This window comes from Lynx rufus, unplaced genomic scaffold, assembly GCF_022079265.1.
Source record: "Lynx rufus isolate CCGP_SWC_20201006 ecotype Redwood Valley unplaced genomic scaffold, mLynRuf1.p SCAF_18, whole genome shotgun sequence".
Taxonomy (NCBI): Eukaryota; Metazoa; Chordata; class Mammalia; order Carnivora; family Felidae; genus Lynx; species Lynx rufus.
In genome coordinates, this window is record NW_025814832.1 from 12764745 (window position 1) to 12791050 (window position 26306).

Sequence of the window (26306 nt, forward strand, 5' to 3'; positions counted from 1 at the left end):
TTTATCTCATGCTTCTTGTGAGATTCTTACATGTTACATGTAGTGTAGTCTATTGTAGTCTTTTGTCACATTGAAGGACATTTGGGTTGTTCCTCCTTTTCAGCCCATATGAATGATGCATCTCTGAACATTGATATGTATTGTGTGTATGTATATGTGTGTGTGTGTGTGTGTGTATATATATATATATATATATATATGCACATACACACATTGATTTATGGTATATGTCTAGGGATAGTGAGTAGTCAAAGTGTATATGTATATTTATTTTTGATAATGCCTAGATGTTTTCCCAAGTGGTTATATCAGTTTATACTCCCACCAGTAGTTGATAGAACATGTTGCTCCATATTCCTAATCACAGTTACTATTGTCAGACTTTAATTTATGTGATCTGATAATTGTGTAGTGGAATCTCATTGTGGTTTTTATTTTATATTTCCCTGTTGATTAAAGAAGCTGAATACCTTTGCATGGTTTTTGTCTGTTTGGATTTCCTTTTATGCAAAAGGCCTGTTCAAGCCTTTTATCCATTTTTTATTGCATAGTCTTATTGATTTATTTTGTAGGAGCATTTTATATATTCTGGATACTATTCCTGTGGAATGTATATATATTACAAACTCCATTTTTTGAGATATCTTTTCGCTCTACTCATGGGATCTCCTGACAAGAATTCTTAATTTTGATGGTAGTACCATTTCACATTTTCTTTATATGGCTAGCCCATCTTTTGTCTTTAGGAAATCCTTCCCTATCTTGAGGTCATGAATGTACCTTCCTAAGTATTTTCTAAGCAGCTTAAGCTTTACTTTCATATTAAGTCATTTGATGTACCTAGAATTGACTTTTTGTGCTTGGCATCAGGGACCCAAAATGTTTGGTAGTTTTGGGGTTATTTAAAGAGAGAGAGAGCAGGGGAGGGGCAGAGAGAGAAGGAGAGAGAGAATCTCAAGCAAGCTCTGCGTGGTCGGCCACCCAGACACCTGTTTTTTGCTTTTTGTTTTGTTTTAAATCTTGTTGCAATTTCATGTACTGGATGCTATCTTTACTGTTCGTGTATCAAGTGTTTAATTTTTTTTTTTTTTAACGTTTATTTATTTTGAGACAGAGACAGACAGAGCATGAACGGGGGAGGGGCAGAGAGAGAGGGAGACACAGAACCGGAAGCAGGCTCCAGGCTCTGAGCCATCAGCCCAGAGCCCGACGCGGGGCTCGAACTCACGGAACGTGAGATCGTGACCTGAGCTGAAGTCGGACGCTTAACCGACTGAGCCACCCAGGCGCCCCTCAAGTGTTTAAATATGCATGGGTCCGTTTCTGTGCTTACCATTCTCTTGTAAACCATACTCTGGTTTACAACTTTTCCATAAAAGTCTTGTTAGAGATTTGTTAGCCATGTTCCCAGATATATACCTTTTGCTGTTAATTGTGAGTGGTATTTTAAAAGTTACATTTTGTAATTTTTTTAAAAGACAGTAAGAGGGAGAGAGAGAAAACGTGTGCCCCTGAGCAGCGGAAAGGGGCAGATGGAGAGACAGAATCCTAAGCAGTCTCCATGCTCAGCACAGAGCTGGATATAGGGCTCAATCCCACAACCCTGGGATCATGACCTGAGCCCAAATCAAGAGTCAGATAGATGTTCAACCAGCTGAGCCATCGGGCACCCCAACATTTGTAACACTGTAATTTTTTGTTGCTGGTTTACAGAAATAGCATTGATATTTTATATAACAATATATAACCGTACTGAACCTTGTCAGTGCCAATAATCTATAGATTCTTAGGATTTTTCCACAGATTTTTTTTTGGGGGGGGCCTTTTTTGTTTGTATACTCCTCTTGATGCCTCTCAGGCTCTTTGCTTTTCTTAAATAATGGTCATAACAAAAACTAACATTTATTGAGCATTTACTGTGTGTCTAGTACTGTTGCAGTGGTTTTACATTGTGTGAATTTCTAGCTTCATCAGTATTGGTAGCTGTTCTGGTTTCCCTCAGCAGTTGTGAGGGCCATTATTTCATATGTTGCAAGCAGCCCTCTGCTGTGAGTGACAGGACATTCTGTGGGGTGGATTCCATCTGCTGGATGAGATGAGATGCACGGTAGGATTCAAGAAATATCTTTTTAGCGTATGTAATATTGTAAAGAAAAGAACTCTAGGGGGCACCTGAGTGGCTCAGTGGGTAAGCATCCGACTTGATTTCAGCTCAGGTCATGATCTCATGGTCCATGAGTTCAAGCCCCGCATCGGGCTCTGTGCTGACAGCTCAGAGCCTGGAGCCTGGATTCGGTGTCTCCCTCTCTCTCCATTCCTCCCCTGCTCATGCTCTGTCTCTGTCTCTCAAAAGTAAATAAATGTTTAAAAAAAAAAAAAAGAAAAGAACTCTAGTTAACCTGAATACACTAGAGAAACCTTGTGGCTATGAAAGGTGTGTAGCACCCCATCCAGTTTTTTAGGCCCTATTTCTTATCCCTCATCCCCTTTGAGCCCCTGTTGTCTCTATCAACAGATGCATCACTTCCCTTAAAAGAAAGGTATTATAATTACTGGCAGCTTAAGAACTAAAATGTTTCACCTTTTACTGTGCAGAAGTTTAGGCACTGACCTAGCTCCTGAAGTTTTAACTATATCTGCCAAACTTCTGCTATCTATTCCTGACACAGCTGCTGTCACTGTCTGTGAGTTTGAGCTTTTCTGGGACTCTCTTAACAGGGAAAACTGATGTATTGCTTTCTTTACTGACTGTGGTTTTTGCTTATATTGGATTACAAGTTCTGCATTCTGATTTTTCCTTTAATGTAATTCCATTTCTTTAAAATTCTGGGGATTCCTCAGATTTGCTTATGCCCCTTCTCTGTGTTCATGACTGCTATGGACTTTTTCTAATACTTATATTCTGTCCTTTCAATGGGATTTTGGTGAGGAGAATGTGTCAGTGTTTGGATTCAGTTGGCTATCTTGAACCATAAATTGTAGTTTATTTAATATTACAGAATATTTCAAGTTTTTTAAAAGTTTATTTTAGAGAGCGAGAGCGCACTCACAAGTGGGGGAGGGGCAGAGAGCGAATCCCAGGCAGGCTTTGAGCCTCAAGCTCACGACCCCTGAGATCATGCATGACCTGAGCTGAAATCAAGAGTCAGACCCTTAATTGACTGAGCCACCCAGGTGCCCCCAGAATATTTAGAGTTTTTCAATAACAATGAACTAGACATTTAAGATTTTGGAGTTAAATATATTGGGTCTCTGCCACTTGATATTTGAGTTGTCTTGAGCAACTTTCTGAACTATTTGAAACTATTGATTTCCCTATTTGCAAAATAAAAATAATGGGAATAATTTTACTTGTCTTGGAGGTTTGCTGCAAGTATTATTTTAATCAAAAAAAATTTTTTTAATGTTTATTTTTGAGAGAGACAGAGTGTGAGCGGGGGAGGGGTAGAGAGAAGGAGACACAGAATCTGAGGCAGGCTCCAGGCTCTGAGCTGTCAGCATGGGGCTCAAACCCACAAACCATGAGATCATGACCTGAGCCAAATTTGGATGCTTAGCAAACTGAGCCACCCAGGCGCCCCATGCAAGTGTTATTTTGTTGTTTTTTTTGTTTTGGTTTTTGCAAGTGGTTATTTTAGATTATTCATGTAAAGCTCTTAGCACAGAACCTGGTATACAATAAGTGCTCAATAAAAATGTTATTTGTTAGATTACGAATATTCAAAACAGCTACTTCAAAAACAACTCAAGTAGCTTTTTTATGGAAATCTTTTCAAAGAGAAATTAATAAATAGATGCTAAGCTACTGGCTATAGAGGTATCAAAACTCTGAGGACATCCTTGCTGCTAAATGTAGTTAGGACTAAGACATTTGGAACTAGTTACTTTATCCTATAATATATTTTTTAAAAAATATTTATTTATTTTTGAGAGAGTGCAAGCGGGGTGGGGTTGGGAGAGGGGAGACAGAGGATCCAAAGTGGGCCCTGTGTTGACAGGCTGACAGCAGCAAGCCCAATATGGTGCTTGAACTCACGAATAGGGAGATCATGACGAGCCAGAGTCAGACACTCAATCAACTGAGCCACCCAGCTGCCCCTATCCTGTAATATTTTTTTCCTAATGTTGGTTTGATGGTTGTAATATAATTATATTATTTATAAAATTCATTAATATATTGATGAAGGAATTAACACAAGTTCTTTTTGAATAGCTTTAAAAATATTCTTAAATTTTATTCTATGCTAATTCAGGTCTTTTTTTTTTTTTTCTAAATCAAGTCTGATTCAGCACATGTTGCCATTTTTATTCTGATACAATACTAACGTTTATATCTGGAAGAGTAAAATATTTTATTTCTTATTACAGCAGAATGGCCAAAGACTATGACAGGTCTTCCCAGCACATCAGGGACAACTGCCAGTGTGGTCATCATACGGGGCATGAAGATGTATGTAGCTCACGTGGGTGACTCAGGGGTGGTTCTTGGAATTCAGGATGACCCGAAGGATGATTTTGTCAGAGCTGTGGAGGTGACACAGGACCATAAGCCAGAACTTCCCAAGGAAAGAGAACGAATCGAAGGACTTGGTGGGAGGTAATCCTTGTGCTGTTTTGTCTTTCCTCTCTTGGTTCTATTTAGTCCTTTTCTGCTTTACTAACCAGATTGACCTTTACTCACTTTTGAAGTTATTTTCTCAGTATTACATGTTTTTAGTTTGCCTAATATAAAGTACCCATCTGTGTTCATACTTACCTCATTGTTTTGAATTGACTTTTTTTTTTTTTTCTAATAATGGCTCCAGAGGGAAATACTATTTTAATGGGAGTCAAGTAACACATACAAGGATTTACTGATCACCTTTTACATAAATACTGATCAGCATGACTTTCAGAATCTGAACAGAACAGCCCTTAGGATTCTGGAGTAGAACAGTTTGAATCTGGCTTTGAGAATAGAATTTTGTTACAGTTAACCTTCAGCTCTTTGTTTTATTTTTTTATTAAAAAAATTTTTTTTAATGTTTTTATTTATTTTTGAGACAGGGAGAGGCAGAGCATGAGCAGGGGAGGGGCAGAGAGAGAGGGAGACACAGAATCTGAAGCAGGCTCCAGGCTCTGCGCTGTCAGCACAGAGCCTGATGCGGGGCTCGAACTCACGTACTGTGAGATCATGACCTGAGCTGAAGCCGGACGCTTAACCGACTGAGCCACCCAGGCGCCCCTAGCTCTTTGATTTTTTAAGTCAGATATGCTGCTGCAAACCTTTCTTCTGATTATTTTATTTTGCCTGTTTCAAGTTATTGTTTCAATGTGTAGTTTGTAAACTATGAACTGAAAGTGGCTTTAGCATATTTTATGATGCACACTAAAATGCAAGATTATTCTAAAAACCAGAGGAATGAATAACATGAGAACATTTAAAAATTATTCCAATACTAATTTTTAAAAATTCAGGGTATGAGGCAAGTTAAATAGAATCCAGTATTTTCTAAATAATTGTTCTAACTAAAGTCTTACCATGATATTATTTCTTGCCTCCTTTTTCTTCCTTCTATTAGATCAAAATAGTTTTTTTCCAGAGTATTAATAAACTGGGAAAAGAATTAATATCCTTAAACTATAAGGGGTTCAAAAATCAGTAAGAAAAACACTAAAACACTGCCACACCCAGATGGGTGAATGAAGGAGAGGACTTTTGAACAACAGCAACAAAAATGCAAAAGCGAGTAAATATTTGAAAAAATTGCTGAAGTGAAACTATTTCTTGCTATTGGGTTACCAAAGTTAAAAAAAAAAAAAACAAAAACCAGATACTTCTCAATATTTTATAGTGTGAAATGGGAATCCTGTTGGTAGGATTATAAATTGGTATGACCTATATAGAATATAATACACATCACTAACTTAAAAATGTTTATAGATTCTGTAATTTTGGGAATGTATTCTAAAGAAATCTGAAATGTGGATCAGAATATCTAAAGAGAGTTATTGATTGCAGTGATGTTTAATGGCTGTTGAAGCCTGGAAATAACTTGAAGGCCCAACAATTGAAGAATTGTTAAGTAAATTATCAAACATATTTATAACATTGAATATGATATAGCTATTAAAAATGTTTATAGTAAATTTTTAAAAATCATGGTGTTAAGAAAATTTTCAAACATAGGTAAAGGTAGAGAGAGTAGTATAATGAACTCTCATATGTATGAAGAATTTTTAGTAATATAGGATAATGCTTACTAGTCACAAAATAAGCAGGATGTAAGTTATATTTGTAGTGTGATCTCAACTATGCAGAGAAATAGGAGTAGTATAGGAATACACCAAATGTTAATAATTTTCTGTATGATGATTTACATATATCTAAATATGTATAATTTTTAATGGGAGCATTCATTTGGTTAAAATTTAGGTAGCATAAAATGATGTACTTTAGAAGGTCTCTCAACTACTACTGTCCCACAGGCCACCCAGTTCCTCTCCCTCTCAAGAAACCAGTATTACTGTGTATTCTTTGATGGCTATTCAGGCACAATCCAATATGAAGCTGTACCATGTATGGATGTACCATCATTTATTTAACTAGTCTCCTGTTGAAGAGTATTTGTTTCTATTTTTTTGTTGTTGATATTACAAACACTACTGTAAAATGAAAAATCTTGTGCACGCATCTTTTTGTGCATACAAATATATTTGTAGGATTATTTCCTAGATGGAATTGCTGGGCCAAAGAAGAGTATTTTTAAATTTTTAAATCATTAATTAATTAATGTAAAATGGTTACTTATTTATTTTGAGAGGGATCGAGAGAGAGCGCATGTGATTGGAAGAGGGGCAGAGAGAGAGAATCCCAAACAGGCTCTGCACTGTCAGCACAGAGCACAACATGCTTCCCAGAAACCATGAGATCATTACCTGAGCCAAAATCAAGAGTTGACATTTAACTTACTGAGCCACCCAGGCGCCCCAGGAACCCTTTATACTCTTAAAAATTGTGGACCTCAAAGAGCTTTTTGTTTATATGGATTATATATAATGATTTTACCGTATTAGAAACTAAAAATGGAGACATTTTCAAATATTTCTTAATTCATTAAAAAATAATACTAAACCCATTGTGTTAATATAAAGAACATTTTTATGAAAAATAGCTATTTCTCAACACGTGTATTTAGTGAGAGGATTGGCATTGTTTTACACTTTTGAAAGTCTCTTTAATGTCTGGCTTAATAGTGATAGCTAGATTCTCATATCTGCTTCTGCCTTCAATCTGTTGTAAGATGTTTTAGTTGCAGTATCAGAAGTAAAATGTGGTCTTTCATAGATACATAATTGGAAAAAGGAGGAGTATTTTGTTTCATTCATTCATTTATGTATTTATTTTTTTAATGTTTATTTTTGAGAGAGAGCAGCATGTGAGCGGGGGAGGGGCAGAGAGAGAGAGAGGGTGAAATGGAAGCAGGCTCCAGGCTCTGAGCTGTCAGTACAGAGCCCAATGCGAGGCTCAAACCCACAGACTGCAAGATTGTGACTATAATTGACTGAGCCCACCCAGGTGTCCCAAGGAGGAATATTTTAAAAACTTTTCCATGTATTGGAGATACTCATCTTTGATGTTATTCCAGAACTCAAAAAGAGGTAGTTTCTTAAGGGTTAATAATAGTATATATTAATGACCTTTTTATACACTCACATTAAGATCCATAGGTATATCAATTGAGAGCTATTGCTTAAATGGCTTTTTTTTTAAATCCACATAGGATTTTTTTTTTTTTTATTAATAGACTTTATGTTTTAGAACAGTTTTAGGTTCATGGCAAAATGGAGTGGAAGGTACTGAGAATGCCTGTATACTCCCTGCCTCCTCCTATACACACAAACTTCACTCCTACACCAGAGTGGTGTATTTGTTACAATTGATAACCCTACATTGACATATCATTATTACCCCAAGTCCGTAGTTTACCTTAGGGATGTTCTAGAGTTTTGACAGACATACAGTAATATGTATCTACCATTACAGTATCATAAGAATAGTTTCACTGTCTAAAGATTCTGTGCGCTTTGCCAATTTATCCTCCCTACCTCCTTTGTTACCTGCAACCACTGGTTTCTTTGTTGTCTCCATGGTTTTGCTTTTTCTAGAAGATCATATAGTTGGAATGGTATAGTATTTAGTGCCCATATGTGATTTTGTAACATAGGCATTGGTCATTTGTAAAATACTGGTTTATTGAGTTACACATATCCAAATATTGACACGTTTTATCATATATCATATCAAGACATGTAGCCTTTCAAAAATTCCACTGTATACACGTGGTCTTACGAAAATAATTTTGACCTGGCAGACCCCCTGAAAAGATCTGGGAATCACTTTTCTAGTACTTGTATGGAGAGACCTTCAGTCTCCCTGGAATTTTAAAATCTGAGATGTGTAGTAGGGTACAAGTAATTTTTTTTCTTTATGGTCATTAGTAGCTACTGGAACAATTATATATCTTTTTCTTACTGATTAGAAGTCTTTACCAGGCATAAAATTCCTCTTTAATGGGAAGATGACCTTGAGTTTACTCTCTTCTAGCACTGTTTCTCTGGTTAAGATAAATAACAGAGTGTTAGCTCTGTTATAAGGTAACATTGCTTATGGTATACTGATCCTTGAATTGGAACTGTATCTGTTTAGAGAAGATTTTGAGTGTACTATAAATTTCTGTTGGAAAGCACAGACCTTATTAGCAGCCCTATATCATGCAGTTTGACTTGTGCAGGGATGGGCTATTAAAAGATACTGATTCCTGTGGCATATGAAGCTCATTTATGGGGGCTAGAAAATGGCTCTTGGATTTCTGTTAAGGATCATTTCTGGAGACAACATGACTGAAGCTGCCATGCTGGCATACTGTGCTTCCTGTTCTGTATCCTACAAAGTTAAATGAGCCTGGTTTCATGCTGTCATTTATGTGATCCTATGAGTTTGAAAGTCAGTCTGTATCTGAGACCACTACTGGTAGTCATGCAAAGTGGGCTTTGCAATTATAAACTGAATTCCTCTATATCCTTGGGTCTTTTTCTGAGCTTTTTAAATATTACATGTGTACCAATAGCAATGCTTTTTTTTAATTGAGGCTTTGTTGCAATTTTTAATATTGGTAGGCCTGATCCCTTTTCATTAATCTTTTAAAAATATTTTCTTGATGATTCTTTATTTTTTATATGAATTGTTAAATTAGATTTTCTTTGATTTTTTTTTTAATAACTTTTTTAGAGTTTGTTTTTTGTCTTATCACTTAAAATACCATCTGGATAGTTGGACAGATGCTCTTTGCCATTTGGGAGCAGGTGTCTTTTTGCACAAATTGAGCTGTTTTATTAGAAGTTATTTCCTCCTTTCCCTCTGTCTCACCCTAGGCAACTGGCCAGTGCTATGTTTTTCCAGCCTTCTGTTGCTGCTCAGTCAGCTCTCTGCATATCAGGCTGTTCCTTTTGTGTATGCCTTTTAATCATACAGGACAACAGCAGGGAGTACAATAAAAGCAGTCTGCTTTTGTTTTTTGTTTTGTTTTTTGTTCCTCAGAAACACAGAGACCATAATATCTTTGACTATTAAGTGTCAAGAGAGCTCCTACTTAGATTTATAATGGAAACAATTTGGGTAGCTACTGTAATTACCTAAGTATGTATTAAAACTTACATTTTAGGGAGCAGGTTTAGGAAAGAATAGGACTTAGGTGGTATGAAGATAGAATGATGGTGTTTCTTCTTGTGAATGGTAGATTTAATCTTTACTCTCCTGTTTGTTTTTTGAGGATCAGCATTGAAGAAAGCATAGAATAACAAAATGGCCACCTTTGATAGTCTCACTCTTGAGACTATGACCTAGAATAATGTTGCTTTGAGGACTGTGAATTAAACTAAATGGGTTCTCAAAGGGATAGTAAATAAACAACTCTCTTAATTTTCTCTTCTGTGTTATCATTGACAACGTTTTGTGACCATTCTGTACTTGCTTCATTCCTCCTTTGTGCTATCCAATATAGTTTCCACTAGCCACATATAGCTGTTTAAATTTAAATAGAATTAAAATCAAATAAAATTAAAAATTCAGTTCCTCATTTAGCACTAGCCACAGTTACAGTGCTCAGTAGCCATGGAGAGCAGCAGAGTGAACATTTCCATCGTCACAGAAAGTTTCGTGAGACAGCTGCTCAAGTCCCCTGGCATGCCCTTATCAGATAAGTTTGTTTTCTACTTCAGAAAGGTTGAGGCTGTTCTGCCATATTCATGTTTTTCTTGGCTCAGAGGAAGAGTGGCCTTTTCTCATTTATATGGCTTATGCCTTTATTTTTCTTCTCTTAGGACTTTTATTCCATTTGTTATCTCTTTTTTCTCTAGTATCTTCATTCTTTTGAAGTTAGAGTAGAGATAGAAAAGCCATAGTTGGGGCTTAACTAGCTGGCAGCTGCTGAGGTATATGGCATTTTATAGTGACATTCCTTTGAGGGTGGTTGCCATTAGTTGTCCTGTCTTCAGCTTTCTAAATCTTTTTTTTTTTTTTTTTTTTTTGAGAGACAGAGACAGAACATGAGCAGGGGAGGGGCAGAGAGAGAGGGAGACACAGAATCAGAAGCAGGCTCCAGGCTCTGAGCTGTTAGCACAGAGCCCGATGCAGGGCTCGAACCTACAAACCGTGAGGTCAAGACCTGAGCCGAAGCTGGATGCTTAACCGACTGAGCCACCCATGCACCCCACAGCTTTCTAAATCTTAAAGCCAGTTTTATTTTGGTGTTCATCAAGTTTAGGAGGATAGAGTCATGCTACTCAAGGTCAACATAATCAACTGATAAGGGACTCATGTATTCATCAAGATGTCTTAGTACTCATTAATCATGAGAAAAATAACTGACAAGAAAACCTCATGTTATTGTCAGTTGGCCTGCTGTTGATGAAATGAAATTTCAGATTATAATCAAAGGGTTTCTGGATGCATGGGAGTTCTAAGTGAGAAGACTTAATTATCTTAGTGTCATCTGTCTCAGAGTCTTGGGAATTACCCTCTGTCTTCTGCATGTATCTGTCAGGTAGACTTAATATCAATTAGGCTAATATAGTTTCTTGAAAATCCTCTTTGTGTTTTTCTCCCCAACTTTTCTAGCCTTCCAGAGGAACATTTTTCTTGTGTAGATTTTTTTTTAATCCAGGCAGGTTATTAAATTAAGAGTCAGTTTACCATTTCAGTCATGCCAGGTAACTGCAGAGAGACCATCTCTATTGTGTTATTACTTTTTTTGCTCAAAGATTGACTATATCTTCATGTTTTAGGTACCCTAACATGTACTAACTTCTCCATATACTAATTACAGATTTCTGTTGCTCCTATGCCACATTCCTTTTTAAGAGTTTCCTTGTTCTGTAACTCCCACATCTATATCTCTACAGCTGATCTGCTTGCAAAGTCTACTCTCATACTTCTAATTACAGAAATATTTCTGTAATACATAGTTGTTTCTATTTAGGTATATCCTATGCCTCAAATTAAGAATATTAAAACTGAATTTGTACCGTTTTCAGTACAAGTCTCAAAAACTACATAACCTTCCCCTTTTAATTTTTTTATCATTGTTTATTTATAGCCTCTTCCTCTCCTCAGTTTTGTTAGTTATCACATTACCTTGCTTTTTTCTCTGACAAGTTATCTACTCATTTTTCTTCTCATTACTTCCACTCTGTTCTGTCTAACCTACCTTAGTAATCTCCAAATTCCCCATGTTAATCTACCCTATTTTGTCTTTGCTCTTTAAACAGGAATCTTGGCTTATGCATCTTTGTGTCTGAAATAGATAAGTCATTATTTCATGATAATTGATTGTATTAGGTATTTGACACATTGACCTACTTTGTTATATTTTATTCATTTAGAGTATTTTTATGAACTCTTTTTTCAGTGTGATGAACAAGTCTGGGGTGAATCGTGTAGTTTGGAAACGACCTCGGCTCACTCACAATGGACCTGTTAGAAGGAGTACAGTTATTGACCAGATTCCTTTTCTGGCAGTAGCAAGAGCACTTGGTAAGTAGGACTTACTTAGTGAAATCCTATTACATTTTCTCCAGTGTACGGTGGTAACATAAAAGAGGAAACTAAGAACTAAACCTTCATTTAACAGATAATGGGGGGCAGAAATATGCTGTTTTAATAGTAAATGCTTTAACACTCAATCCAGGGGAAGGTTAAAATACGGATTTCAGTGCCAATTGCTTCTTAATTAGGAGTCACGTTTAATGTTTTGCTGATTCCTACCTATACTTAGGGAAGTATATGTATGTCTGGGCTTGGTGTTACCCTTAAAACTGTTTTTAAATGTGCTTCCTTCAGCCTTTCATATTTCTCTTAAGAGCCTTTAAGGTTCTTTTTCTTTTTAGCTAGCAAAATAATTGTTCATTACAAAATAAAAATACTTCTTTTCTAGTCTACCTGGTTTTGGAAGAAAGGCTAGAGGATTATAGCTACAGAAATATCTTACCTGGGATGTGCCAGTTAAATTTTCTTGTACAGCAAATTTCTTTTAGGAAACACTGATTTTTTCCTTCTTTCCTCTAACAGAATTAGGCTTTGGAGAGATTTTACTGGTAGATATATTCTGTTTGTTTTCACGGAACAAGACTATGTAGTTGAGGAGATAGGCAATAAAGAAATAAGCTTGTAAATGAAATAAGTATGGATTAGGAAGTACTGTGAGGAAAAGAAATGGGGTTCTGTAATAAAAAATAATTTAGAATGGAAAAACTTTTATATAGTGTAATAGAAATGCTCCTTTTAGGAGGTGTTATTTTAGCTGAGATTTGATGGCTGAGAAGGAGCTATTCTTGTGAAGAGTCTGTTAAAGAATATTTCAGGCCTGGATCCTGAATTGGGAAAGAACTTGACATGTTCTAGGAATTATCAAGAGACTGGAGTTAATGAGGCAGACATGGGCCATATCATGGCAGATATTTGCATTCTAGTCTGAGTGTACTGGGAAACATGGAATGATACTAAGGTAAAGAGTAACACCATCTGATTTGCATTTTCAAAAGATCATTCTACCTTTCATATTACTATCTCTTAATTCGTCTTTGGTGATCAAATGCAGATAGGCTTAGCATTCATGGAACCTATAATCTAGTGGAGGAAATAGACAATAAATGAACAAATGGGAAAATTGTTCTAAAAAGTGTCATAAAGGAATTAAACAAGGTGATATACCTGTAATTGGTAGGAGGATTAGTGGGTAACAGTGGAAGGCTACATTAAAGAGGATGATCAAGGAACATTCTTTAAAAAAGTATTTATTACTTGAGTTAAGACCTGAAGGAGGAGAAGGGGGCGAGGAAAATAATAGTCAAAACATTCCCACAAAGCCATTAGGCAGTAGGTATTTGATTTGGGGCAGTGGATGGGTGAGTTGTCCAGCATGTATTCTCTTTTCCTACTAAATAACATACTTAAATTTTGGGAATTATGTCTCCCCTGATACGTGCAGTCTTAATTTAGATGTTCCTATTCAGGGTCCTTTTGTAAAACATAGGTCAGCTCAGTTAAATCAGTCAGATTCTCTATTCTAGGATTTTGAATTGTGACTCTAGTAAGGACAAAAATTAAAAACAAAGAAACTGGTTGGAATGAATTCATCTTAGGAATATTGACTTCTTTCAGCAGTGCCCATTGATATGGTAGGGTTTTCCTGCCTAAGGCTTGAAACTGACCTGTATCCATGCTTGGTTCTCCAGTTTCTTGTCTGATGTGTGAACTACTTGGGTTTTCTTCTGAGTTGCCTTTTGGGCCTAACTTAACCTGAGTTGGAAATTGTCATTTGCAAGCACAGAATCCTAATGCAGGAAAGAAAGGGCTTGATGTCTTTAAGGAACATGAATGAAACCAGTGTGAGAGAGAGGAGGTAGAGATGTAAAATGAAAGTGGAGATGAGGATACTTACCCAATTAAGAAGGGCTGTGCAGGCTAAGTAAGGTAAGTTTGGTGAAGACATGGGTGGTAGGCAGGAACTAAACCCCACAAGGCTTTATGGCTAGACCATGATAAGGAACTTCATTTTAAATACTTTTGAGAAAAGGGTACCTGGGTGGCTCAGTTGGTTAAGCATCTGACTGACTCTTGGTTTCAGCTCAAGTCATGATCTTGTGGTTCATGGGATTGAGCCCTGAGGCATTGGGCTCTGCACCGACAGCGTGGAGTCTGCCTGGGATTCTTTCTCTTTGCTCCTGTCTCACTCATGCTGTCTCTCAAAATAAATAAATAAACTTTTGGGGCGACTGAGTGGCTCAGTTGGTTAAGCATCTCACTTCAGCTCAGGTCATGATCTAAGCAGTTTGTAAGTTCGAGCCCCACATTGGGCTCTGTGCTGACAGCTCAGAGCCTGGAGCCTGCTTTGGATTCTGTGTCTGTATCTCTCTCTGCCCCTCCCCAGCTCGCACTCTCTCTCGCTCAAAAATAAACAAACATAAAAATAAATAAACAAATAAATACTTTTGGGAAGGAATTGAGGAGTAGAAGTATACCACAGTAGTTAAGAGAGAAACTTTGGAGCCAAGATTCCAAGGCTCCAATCCAATGCTGTTTACTTACTATACAAACTTGGGCAAATCACTTATTATATGTAAATTACTTAATGGGGTACAGTTTTTTCAGCTGTAAATGGGGTTAATGATGGTACCTGCCTCATTCTTTTGTGAGGATTGGATGACAATATATTTAAAGTGCTTAAAATAGTGTCTGGCACATCATAAGCACTCTATAAATGTTAGCTGTTGTTATCGCTTATCGAAGTAGGACAGGGACTGATTCAGTTTTTTATTTTATTTTTTTATTATTTTATTCATTTAATTTTATTTAAATCCAAGTAGTTAACGTATAGTGTAATAGTGGTTTCAGGAGTACAGTTTAGTGATTCATCACTTAAAAATAACATGCAGTGCTCATCCCAACAAGTGTCCTCCTTAATGCCCATCATCCATTTAGTTCATCCCCTCACCAGATACCCCCTCCAGCAGTCCTCAGTTTGTGTGTATTTAAGAGTCTCTTATGGTTTGCCTCCCTCTCTGTTTTTATCTTATTTTTCCTTCTCTTCCCATATGTTCATCTGTTTTATTTCTTAAATTCCACATATATGAGTGAAATCTTAGGATATTTATCTCTCTGACTGACGTATTTTGCTTAGGATAATACATTCTAGTTCCATCCACGTTGTTGCAAATGGCAAGATTTCATTTGGTCACTGAGTAATATTCCATTATATATATATATATATATATATATATACACACACACACACACACACACACACACACACACACACCACATCTTCTTAACCCATTCATCAGCTGATGGACGTTTGGGCTCTTTCCATAATTTGGCTATTGTTGATGGTACTATCGAGTGTGTTTTTAAAGGGTCGTTTTGGCTGCTATAATGGCTAAAATTATAGGGTAATAAAATTAGAGACAAGGGTACTATTTAGGGGCTTGTAGCAGTATATAGGCACTTTACATATTTTGTAGATTTTTGCAGAACTAGAATGCTATCTTAGTTACCCAGGTTATTCATGTCATAGTATAAGCATGTGATGTAAGAGATCCTTCAATTCTTAGCAAGGAAAAAGAGGGAGGAAGGTGATAATTGGTAGAGAATTAATATTACTAAAGAATAGAGGGTTTTTTATGGGGCAATTCACTGGACTGAGGGCAGGGTCTCACTTCAGGTTCAAAAAGTAAAGTGAACCTTCAGTTTAGATTCTGGGGTGCCTGGGTGGTTCAGTCGGTTGAGTGTCAACTCTTTATTTCAGGTCAGGTCGTGATTTCACAGTCATGAGGTCAAGCCCTGCATCTGGCTTTGGGCTGGCAGCTCGGAGCCGGCTTGGGATTCTCTCCCTCCCTCTCTGCCCCTTCCCTGCTCACATTCTCTTCACAAAAATAAATAAACATTTTTTAAAGAGTAGATGCCAAGTTATTATGTATATATGAAGTATATGTGCCAAGCATTTTAAGCCTTGAAACCCATTAGTGATTGTGTAGTGGAAAAGAAGGAGCAGAAAGACCAAGAAAACTAACTGGTTTTTCTGTTTCACATATTCTTCTGTTCAGAGATATCTCTAGAGCAATTCAGACAAGAAATAATTCAGCCCATGCTTGAATATCTTCAGTAAATCCTAATATTTCATAGTATAAACACTTGCATAATTGTCAGTTAAAATCTGCCTCCATGAATCTTTCAGATGTTGGCTCTAGTTATGTGTACTGAAACAAAAACAAAGCAGTATATTTATTTTGCCTTTTGCCTAATGACCATCATTTTACCTATTCAAAATTGCCTAGCATGTTTCTCTAGTCTTTCCTCTAGGCTAATTTCAGTCTCTTCATTATTCTTATCATATTCCTCTAGATGTTTCCTTCAGTAAATGTTCCAGAATTGAGGACACTCTACAAGATGTGGTGTGACCAATTTGAAGTATAATGGAAATATTTAGTTCCTGCTACCTGAGTGTTGTACTTCTACTAATAACAGTCCTGGAATCCTGTCATTAGCTTTTAGTAATCATATCACATTTGTTTTATTCAAATAGCTCCAGTCTTTAGATGTTTTTCTTATTAACCGCTACCAGGTCAAATTTCTATATTGCATCTTTGTTCTTTATTGGGATAGTGAGGGTGGGGAGATGGAGACTGAATAATGGCATTCAATGAGCTTCTTACAGAATGTATAGTCAATACAAAAAGTATTGATTGGTGTATTTGGAGAGATTTTTTTTTTTTCTTTAAGAGAGAGCACAAGCAAAGGAGGGGCAGATGGAGGGGAACAGAGAATCCAAAGCAGGCTCTGTGCTGACAGTAGAGAGCCCAGTGTGGGGCTCAAACCCACGAACCATGAAGTGCTCCATGAAGTGTTCACATGGCTAAATGGCTACCCATTGTGGTTAGCATAGATTTCTACAGTGGATAGGAAGTTAGAGAATATAAGACTTTGAGGATCTCTTATAGTTTTGAGAGTCCATGGTAATATTTTTCAAATTGTTGATCTTTGGGATGTGAGGGCGATCTGGCTGTGACATCTGTCAACCCATTGATTGCCAGGGTTGATTTGACTGATCTGGCTGGCTAGGTGGGTGTCCCCTTCCTCCCTCACTGCTCCATGTGCATCCCTCCTGAAGCTGCATACTTGGTTGATGAGGATGACCTTCCCTGATAGAGGAGGACCCTTCTTCGGTTAAGGGTATATTAGTAGCTGTGCCCCCCAGCTAGAGTCTCCAAACAAGCTCTCGAGGTCCACTGATAGGAGAACGTAGGGTAGTGTCAAGCTTCCAAGACTCCAGACACATCCAAATAAGGTCTGCATGTGGCAGTCTGCCTTTATTTAAAATAAATAAGTTAAACAAACAAATAAATAATTAAATGTTGATCTTTGGATTAGCTTTCTATCATAGTCAAAACACCTTTTTTTAACTTGCTATTTTCACTGTGTGTTGTTTTTGAGATTTATTCATCTTTATAAATGTAGTTTTAATTTAATTGTTGACTATTAGACGTTCAGTCTCACTATGAAACTGTATTTTCTTCTTCCACACCCTGATTGGACAGTTAGGTTATATCTATGCATTTGCTACTATGAAAAATGCTGCTATGAATATATACACCTATGAGATTTCTTTAAGGCATATAAATTAGAAGTGGAATTGCTGGGTCATAGTACATTACTTACCAACTTTTAATCTGTATTTATTTTTGAGACAGAGAGAGAGAGAGAGAGAGAGTGCGAATGGGGGAACAACAGAGAGAGAGGGAGACACAGAATCTAAAACAGGGTTCAGGCTCTGAGCTGTCAGCACAGAGCCTGATGCAGGGCTCGAACTCATGAAACTGTGAGTTCATGACCTGAGCCAAAGTCAGACACTTAACTGACTCACTCAGGCGCCCCCTACTTTTAAAACACCACATCAGGGGCACCTGAGTGACTCAGTCAGTTAAGCGTTTGACTTCAGCTCAGGTCATAATCTCCCAGTTTGTGAGTTTGAGCCCCATGCTGCTTTGGATTCTGTGCCTCCCTCTCTCTTCCTCCCCTGCTCATGCTCTGTCTCTCTCAATATCTGTCTCTCTCAATAAGTAAACATTCAAAAAAATTTTTTAAATACTATGACATACACATACAGTATGATAATATTTCTTCAGTAAGTGAAGGAGGCTACTTCAGGCTGGAGGTAACTGGCCTAAAGGCTTTAGCCACTCAGGTCCCATCCTGCTAACACATGGTCATACTCAATCCATTCAAGGCATACCAGTTGGAAAACTCAGTTCATAGATAAGTACATTTTTAATGTTGTTAGATCTTACTCAATATCTCCCCAGAGTGAGTAACTGAATTAGTTATCTCTTGCTATCTGACAGAATATTCTCAAACTTAGTTTAAAACATTTATTATTTCATATGGTTCCTGTGGCTCAGAACCTGGGAGTGATTCTGGCTCAGGGTCTCGTATGTAGTTGTAATCAAGATATCACCTATGGGTATCATCTGAAAGCCAGAATGGGGTTGGGGTATTCACTTCTAGGATGCCTTACATACTTGGCTGTTGGAAGTAGGCCTCAGTTCCTTGTCCTGTGCGCTTCTCTGTAGGGCTCTTTGATGCAGCTGGCTTCCCCTGATCAAGTGATGCAAGAGAGCAAGGTGCAACAACCATAATGTGCTTTTATGGTCTAGTGTCAAAAGCGACACATCATCACTTCCTCTTAGACTAGACTAGAAAATCTAGTCAATTTTTCTTCTGAGCAGAATTAAGCTGTGCTGCTTACGAAGTATAATGAATTTGTGCACATATTTTAAAACCACACAGAGTTCCCACTTCTTCATGACTCATAAATGAATCTTTGTTGATTTATTTACCAAATATCTATTAAATGTCTATTATGTGCCAGGTAGTCTTCTAGGTTCTAGGGATTCCAGAATGAACAAAACAATAAAAAATTCCTGGACTCATGGAACTTACCTTCTAGTAGGAGAAAACAGACAATAAAGAAATAATAAGTAGACTATGTATTGTGTTATGTAGTGAAAGGTGCTATCATGAAAAATAAAGCAGGGAATGTTGTGGGAAGTAGGGGTGTAATTTTAAATGGAATACTCAGAGGAGATCTGAAAAAAATGACATTTGAATCAAGAGATGAGGCATTGAGACCTATGGGTGTCTTCTGGGGCAAGAGAATTTATTAGGCAGAAGGAACAATGAATGCAGATATCCTTATTAATGATTTTTTTTTAACTGAACAGCTATTAATCACATAGCAAATACTGAAACATCAGTTGTAAAAGGAGGTCAGGAGTTCTGTTTTTAACAAGTTAGTTTGAGGTGCTTATCAGACATAAAACCACTGATGTCCAGTTGACTTCTGGTTATGAAAATTGGCAGTAGGTGAGGTCCAGGCTGGAGATAGCAATTTGGGAGTCAGTGGCATAGATAGGAGTATTTTAAATACTGTTGATGGGGTACACCTGAGTGGCTCAGTTGGCTAAGTGTCCCACTGTTAGTTTCAGCTCAGATCATGATCTAATGGTTATGAGATTGAGTCCTGTGTCTTGTTCCGTGCTGAGCGTGGACCCCGCTTAAGATTCTCTCTCTCCCTCCGTCCCTCCCCTGCACATATGTGCATGCATGTACTCTTTCCGTCTCTCCCCACCCCTGCTAAAATTTTTTTAATTAAAAAAATTAATAGTTTAACGTGTTGCATGATAATACTTATTGGCTCATAGTAAATTAAATTATCGTATTTAGCACCATTCTTATGGTATGTGGCCATTTTTCTTCTAGCGTTTTGGGAAAGAGGGAAGTTTGCTTAGCAGAAATTGGTATCGTTTTTAGGCACTCATTAGGATTATAGTTACTTGAGTACAGATGTGACAAAGGTGCCTTCTTGTGGCTGCCTCATGGAATTGCATGTGAATCTTGCAAATCATTTATTCATTGAACAGATACTGATTACAGTATGTGTCAAGCATGTGGTTGGCCTTTGTCCTCATGGAATCTTACAGTTTAGAGAAGGGGAGAGGCATTCATCAGATCACAAAAAGGACTGAAAAATTACATCTCTAAATATTTGTATGCATGTTAATAAGAACTTAAAATAAGGGTATTTTAGGGGCGCCTAGGTGGCTCAGTTGGTTGAGCATCTGACTTTGGCTCAGGTTGTGATCTCACGGTTCATCATGAGGCTCACTGCTGTCAGCGCAGAGCCCACTTGAGGTCCTCTGTCCCCTCCCCCCCCCACTCTCTCCTCTGCTTGCACACGTGCACTCTCTCTCAAAAATAAATAAAACATTTAAATAAAATAAAATGGTATTTTACTAGCTGGAGAAGCAAGAGATATTTAAGTCTGAACAATTACTTGATGTTAAAAGTGGAAGAATGTGTGTTCTAGGCATAGGAACTGCATTTACGAACAACTCTGTGATGGGAGGAAGGCTGGTGAATATAAAGAGCTCTGACAAAGGACAGTGTAGCTAGAACAGAGATTGATACAGGAATAAGAGGCACAGATAAAATGAGAAAATATTTCATGTTTTTAGACTGTGGTTAAGAGTTGTGTCTTAAGAATAGGAATAAACTGTTGCAGAGTAGAAGTGGGAAACAACTTGATTTGTGTGTGTGTTTTCAATTATGGCAAATACATATACAGTTTTGCCATCTTAACCATTTTATTTTATCATTATTGTTTTTAATATATGTTTATTTATCTTGAGGAAGAGAATCCCAAGCAGACTCTGCGCTGTCAGTGCAGAGCCCAATGGGGGGCTTGATCCTATGAACCTGTGAGATCATGACCTGAGACCAAATCAAGAGTCAACCACTTAACTGACTGAGCCACCCAGGTGCCCCCCATCTTAACCATTTTAAGTGTGCCATTCAGTGGTAGTGTTAAGTACATTTACAATGTTGTGCAACCATCACCACCATCCATCTTTTTCTTTTTTAACTTTTTCTTTTAACATTTATTTATTTTTGAAAGAGAGAGAGCACTAGTGGAGGAGGGGCAGAGAGAGAGACGGAGGGAGACATAGAATCTGAGGCAGGCTCCAGGGTCTGAGTTGTCAGCACAGAGCCTGATGCGGGGTTTGAACCCATGAACTGTGAGATCATAACCTAAGCCAAAGTGGAACACTTAACTGACTGAGCCACCCAGGCGCCCCATACCGCCATGTTAAATTTGAGTTTTAAAAGGATGATTTGGGTTGCAGTTTTAAGAATGGATTAAGTGAGGCAAAAGTTGTTTGGGAGCTCTCCATGGGAAGCCACCCAAAGAGGGTAGGGAGAGGAATGTTGAAATTCACTGGGGGTGAGGACCACTGTGTCCTGTGCACTGGGCTGCCATGTGCCACAGAAGAAAGCAGAAAACATACTGAAACCAGAAGGAAGACCTCTTTCTCCTCTGGGGTCCCTCCAGTGCCTCTACTGAAGACAAAAAGGAAACAGCCAACAAGCAGGCAACCAACTACATCTGCCCCAGTGCCCAAGGTCCCTCCCTTTAGAATGTACAGGAATGATACTCTGTGATCCTATTTTGGTGTACAAACTGTAGGTCAGTGATAGAAACAATTAGTTCAAGGGCCAATTCTAATCCTCATTCATTTGATCTCAGGTAAAGCCATGTAAATTCTCTGAATTGGTAACATAAAGGAACTGTGGCTATATCATATATTCTTAAATCTGGCTATGAATACAACTCACGTAATGAGTTTGTTAAAAATTAACACTCCAAGGACTTTTACTGGCAAATTTAAAGCAACTTGAGCATCAAAGCAAATAACGACAGGAGTAATTTATAGCATATTGAAGGAAAAAGAATCCATAAGTTTATAAAGATACTAAAAAGATTATAAACAAGTAGAGGAGAATGGGAAACTCTTCTTCAGAAAACACAACAAAAAGTGTAATTTAGAATGTTCTTATTCTGTCATCAGTTTACAACCATCATAGTAACAGTTAATTATAGAGAGTTAAAGTTAAACATACAGTTAAACATAGGGGGCTAAGAATCATTAATGAATGCTAAAACATGGCATATTTTGGTGGACAAGAGGATATTTCACACACACTCAAAGCTATCACCCTTTGGATTACATATCAATTACAAAATGAAAAGGGCACCTGTACAGTGGTGGTTGATAGCATTTGAACCAAATAGTTTAGGTTGGCATTGCCAATGATGGGAGAAACTGACACACTGTGCCTCTTAAGTGAAAAAAATTACTTATTTAAAAATATTTTTAAATTTATAAAGATATTAATACTAGTTTATACATGAGAAATTGTGGCCCTTTTTAAAGGTCATGTAATCTGCATTATATTGAAAATTGGAATTTCTTTTTTTACATAGATTTTAAACTTAGACATATGTTCTTACTTGGAATGGCAATAGTAATTCCAAATAATGAGGAAAAACTGCTTTTGAAAGCTTTTAGCATCACTTATGAATTCTGTACTTGCTATATTAATATTTATCTGAACTGTTTCCATGCTCATTTTAAAAGTTTCATCAGCCAAAGAACTTTGTTTTGCTAACATAAAGAACTAAATGTGTCTTTGTGAGTCGACCTGGATTATAATTAGCTTTTAGTGGTCCCGTGTGTTCTTTTTTGTTTGTTTGTTTTTAAAGATTTTATTTTTAGGTAATCTCTAAACCCAGCATGGGGCTTAAACGCACAACCCCAAGCTCAGGAGTTGCATGCTCTACCAACTGAGCCAGTGAGGTGCCCGTATGTGCACTCTGTTGCTACTCTGAAGACTGAATTGCCCCTTTCTCTTTCAAGGGGCTGGTTTAGCAATGAATTTTGCTCTTTTAGAGTGGAGTAATTGATATGAATTATTTTTTCCTTAGACTCTGAGCATGTTTGAATTGGCCGATACTTCTGCTGGGTGGTAATAGGGAAGCTTAAGTAAGGAAGAGAAAGGACTAGGAGCTTCCTCTTTTTTAAAAAGAAGTCAGACATGGTGAAAGTGCAAAAACCACCTTCTTGTCTGAAAACCTTTTGCTTTTAATTTAGGTCTTTACTCAGAGTACATTTCACTATAAACAAAAGAGTCAGAGATTAATGTTTTCTCCTTTCTTTCTACTCTTCCCCCAGTTTTGGGGAGCAAAAGAAAAGTTACATTGTTCCACTTATTTTGTATTATGTATCACAGAAGAATAAATGGTTTCTGTAAAATGTTTTTTCTATCTCACTTGTAAAAATCTTTTTGATGGCCTGAGTCAACTAAAAGTTCTTAAGTTGCACATTTTGAGGTTTGTACTAATACGTCTGAAAGGTAGGAGTTTAGGTATTGTTTCACAGAGAGCTAATCAAGAAGGAGGGTAACTGTATGAGGACTTCTTTTCCTCACTCACTGAAAGGGTGAACTATTAATCTCCAAAGACTGGTCATGTGGTAGTTTAAGAACATAAAAATGCTCATTTTTATTTCTAGAATTTTCTTCCAAGTGACTGACATTTATTCTGTAAGTTTTGACTAGATCGTTTCTTGACGCTACGGGTGAGCAGGGGTTTTCAGATAGCAACTAAGACTCCTCATTGTTGAGCAAGTTCTGTCTTTTATCTTTTCTTCACACTTGTCTTGGTTAATCTTGGCCCTTGTTCTTCCCTGTACATTTTAAAAATAAGCTTGTCATTCTACAAAAATTCTTTAGGGGTTTTGCTTGGAATTACATTGACTTTAAAAGCTATTTTTGGGAGAATTAACATCTTTAAAGTATTAAGTCTTCCTTTGAAATAGTTTATTTCTCCATTTATTTAGATAGTCTTTTTAATGTTTTGTAATCTAATTGTATAATTTTGTCCATAAAAGACTTGCACAACTTTTGTTAAATTTATTTCCAGATATTTACATTTGGTTAACTGTTATAAATACATTGTTTAAATTTATATTTACTATTTCTTACTACTGTCTAGAAATACAGTTCACTTTTATAAACTGGGTTTGTATTTAACAACCTTTCTAAATGTTCCTTTTCTGATAATTTATCTGATTTGGTTTTGATTTCCCATGTAGAAATAAAATTATCTGAAACAAATGGTAGTTTATTTTCTCCTTTCCAGTTTATATATCTGATTTTAATTGTTTAAACTTAACTATGCAGGGCGGGACCTTCAGTATAGTGTTAGAAAAGAACTTTTATCATGTTAAGGGAGTTGTCTTTTATTTCTAGTTTGCTTAAGAAGTTGTGTGTGTGTGTGTGTGTGTGTGTGTGTGTGTGTGTGTGTGTGTGTTTTAAATCATGTGTAGACTTTGAATGTTATCAAATACTTTTCTACATCTGTTGAGATGAATATGTAGATTTTCTCCTTTAATCTGTTGACATGATATTACTAGCTTGGAAATAATACTTCTTGCTTCTTACTTCTGTCCCCCACCCCCAGGTGATTTGTGGAGCTATGATTTCTTCAGTGGTGAGTTTGTGGTATCACCTGAACCAGACACAAGTGTCCACACTCTTGACCCCCAAAAGCACAAGTACATTATCTTGGGGAGTGATGGACTTTGGAATATGATCCCACCGCAGGATGCCATCTCAATGTGCCAGGACCAAGAGGAGAAAAAATACTTGATGGTGAGAAGTGACTCAATAATTTGATATTATGACCTGTACATTGTTTTAGTACGTTGGTCAGGAGTCTTGAATATGAACTAAGGATGTTCACTTTGTGTAGATTTTTGCATTTGCCTGGCTCTAGAATTAGTAAAACAGACTTTGCAACTCATCAGGAGAAGGAGACAGGATATAAATAAATGAAACTAGATAACAAAACACACAACCATAGACTTTTATGAATAGCCTTAAGACTTAAGGGCCTATGAAACCTCATTAATTTCTTTATTTTATTTTTTTAAAGTTTATTTATTTTGAGAGAGAGAAAGAGAACATGAGGGGCAGAGAGAGAGAGAGAGGGAGAGAGAGAATCCCAAGCAGGCTTCGTGCTGATAGCACAGAGCCTGACACAGAGCCGGAACCCACTAACCATGAGATCATGAGCTGAGCAGAAACCAAGACTTGGATGCTTAACTGACTGAGCTGCCCAGGTGCCCCTGATTTGATTTTTAGCAATGGATCTATTAGGCTTCCTTTTGGAGGCTACTGTTATATTCCAAATGAGAAATTTTGCAAGCTTGATATAGGGTAACAGTGGTAAAAAACAACAAATCCATATATACACAATAACAAAAGAAATACATGAGTGGTAGAATTGATAGAATTTGGGTTTTTAAGGAGGAAGAATGTGGTGATGCCCAAATTTTTGACTGGTGATAGCTATTATCAAGAAGAAACACATTATTCTGGGGTAGAAGGGTGATAATTCAGATGTAGGCATGTTGAATTGGAGGTGCTTGTGGTTAATCTAGATAGGTATTTTCATTAGGCAGGAATATTTGAGAGAGAAGCCTCTCAAATACAAATTTGAGTATTAAGAGTTAGGTAAAGCTGTGACAACTTATGAGATCACCTAGTAAGAGTGTATGGTGGAAGAAAATCATTTCATTTCTGTTCTTTGAAACTTAGTAATTATTGAATACATGTATTGAATCTGTGTATGATACTAAAAGTTTTATTCCAAGCCACATTTATTTGCATAACATGAGATCATTTGGAGTTTTGTTTTTTTTTTTATTCTTTCTGTTTGTATGTGGTGATCTCCATACCATAGCCACTTACTGTATTGTTTTTTTCCTCATATCAGTGGCATCATTTTTATGTACAGTTGACCTTTAAACAACATGAGTTTGAACTACGTGTTTTTTGTTGTTTGTGTTTCTTTTTTTTTTTTTACCATGCCTGATTATCTCATTTGTGAATTGTTTATCTGTAATAATTTGATGTTTACTTCCCATTTTAGATAACTTCTATATAGCTTTTCCTAATTAAAGTTACAGTGAAGACTAAGTTTCTTGCTACCAAAAAGAAAAAAACACAGGTGAAATTTAACCACAGGATAAGGCCTTGTTTTATTACTTTAAAAAATTTAGAGCAATAGTATTTTAACATAGTTATGGGGACTGTGGATAATGTTTGAAATTTTGGAGATTTAATTTAAGCCATATGAATACCTCATTTTAAATTTGATAAAACAGGGGCGCCTGGGTGGCTCAGTTGGTTGAGCAGCCGACTTCAGCTCAGGTTATGATTTCACAGTTTGTGAGTTCGAGCCGCGTGTCGGGCTCTGTGCTGACAGCTCAGAGCCTGGAGCCTGCTTCGGATTCTGTGTCTCCCTCTCTGT

At 37.0% G+C, this 26306-nt stretch overlaps 1 protein-coding gene across 1 annotated transcript in view; it reads left to right on the top strand.

Moving 5' to 3' along the window:
- PPM1D (protein phosphatase, Mg2+/Mn2+ dependent 1D) overlaps window positions 1–26306 on the top strand; it is a 46903-nt gene that overhangs the window by 12626 nt on the left and 7971 nt on the right. Inside the window, exons 2-4 of the mRNA XM_047080911.1 lie at window positions 4369–4597; window positions 11949–12073; window positions 24453–24643. Coding sequence (XP_046936867.1) covers window positions 4369–4597; window positions 11949–12073; window positions 24453–24643 — 545 coding nt within the window. The remainder of the gene's footprint in view (window positions 1–4368; window positions 4598–11948; window positions 12074–24452; window positions 24644–26306) is intronic.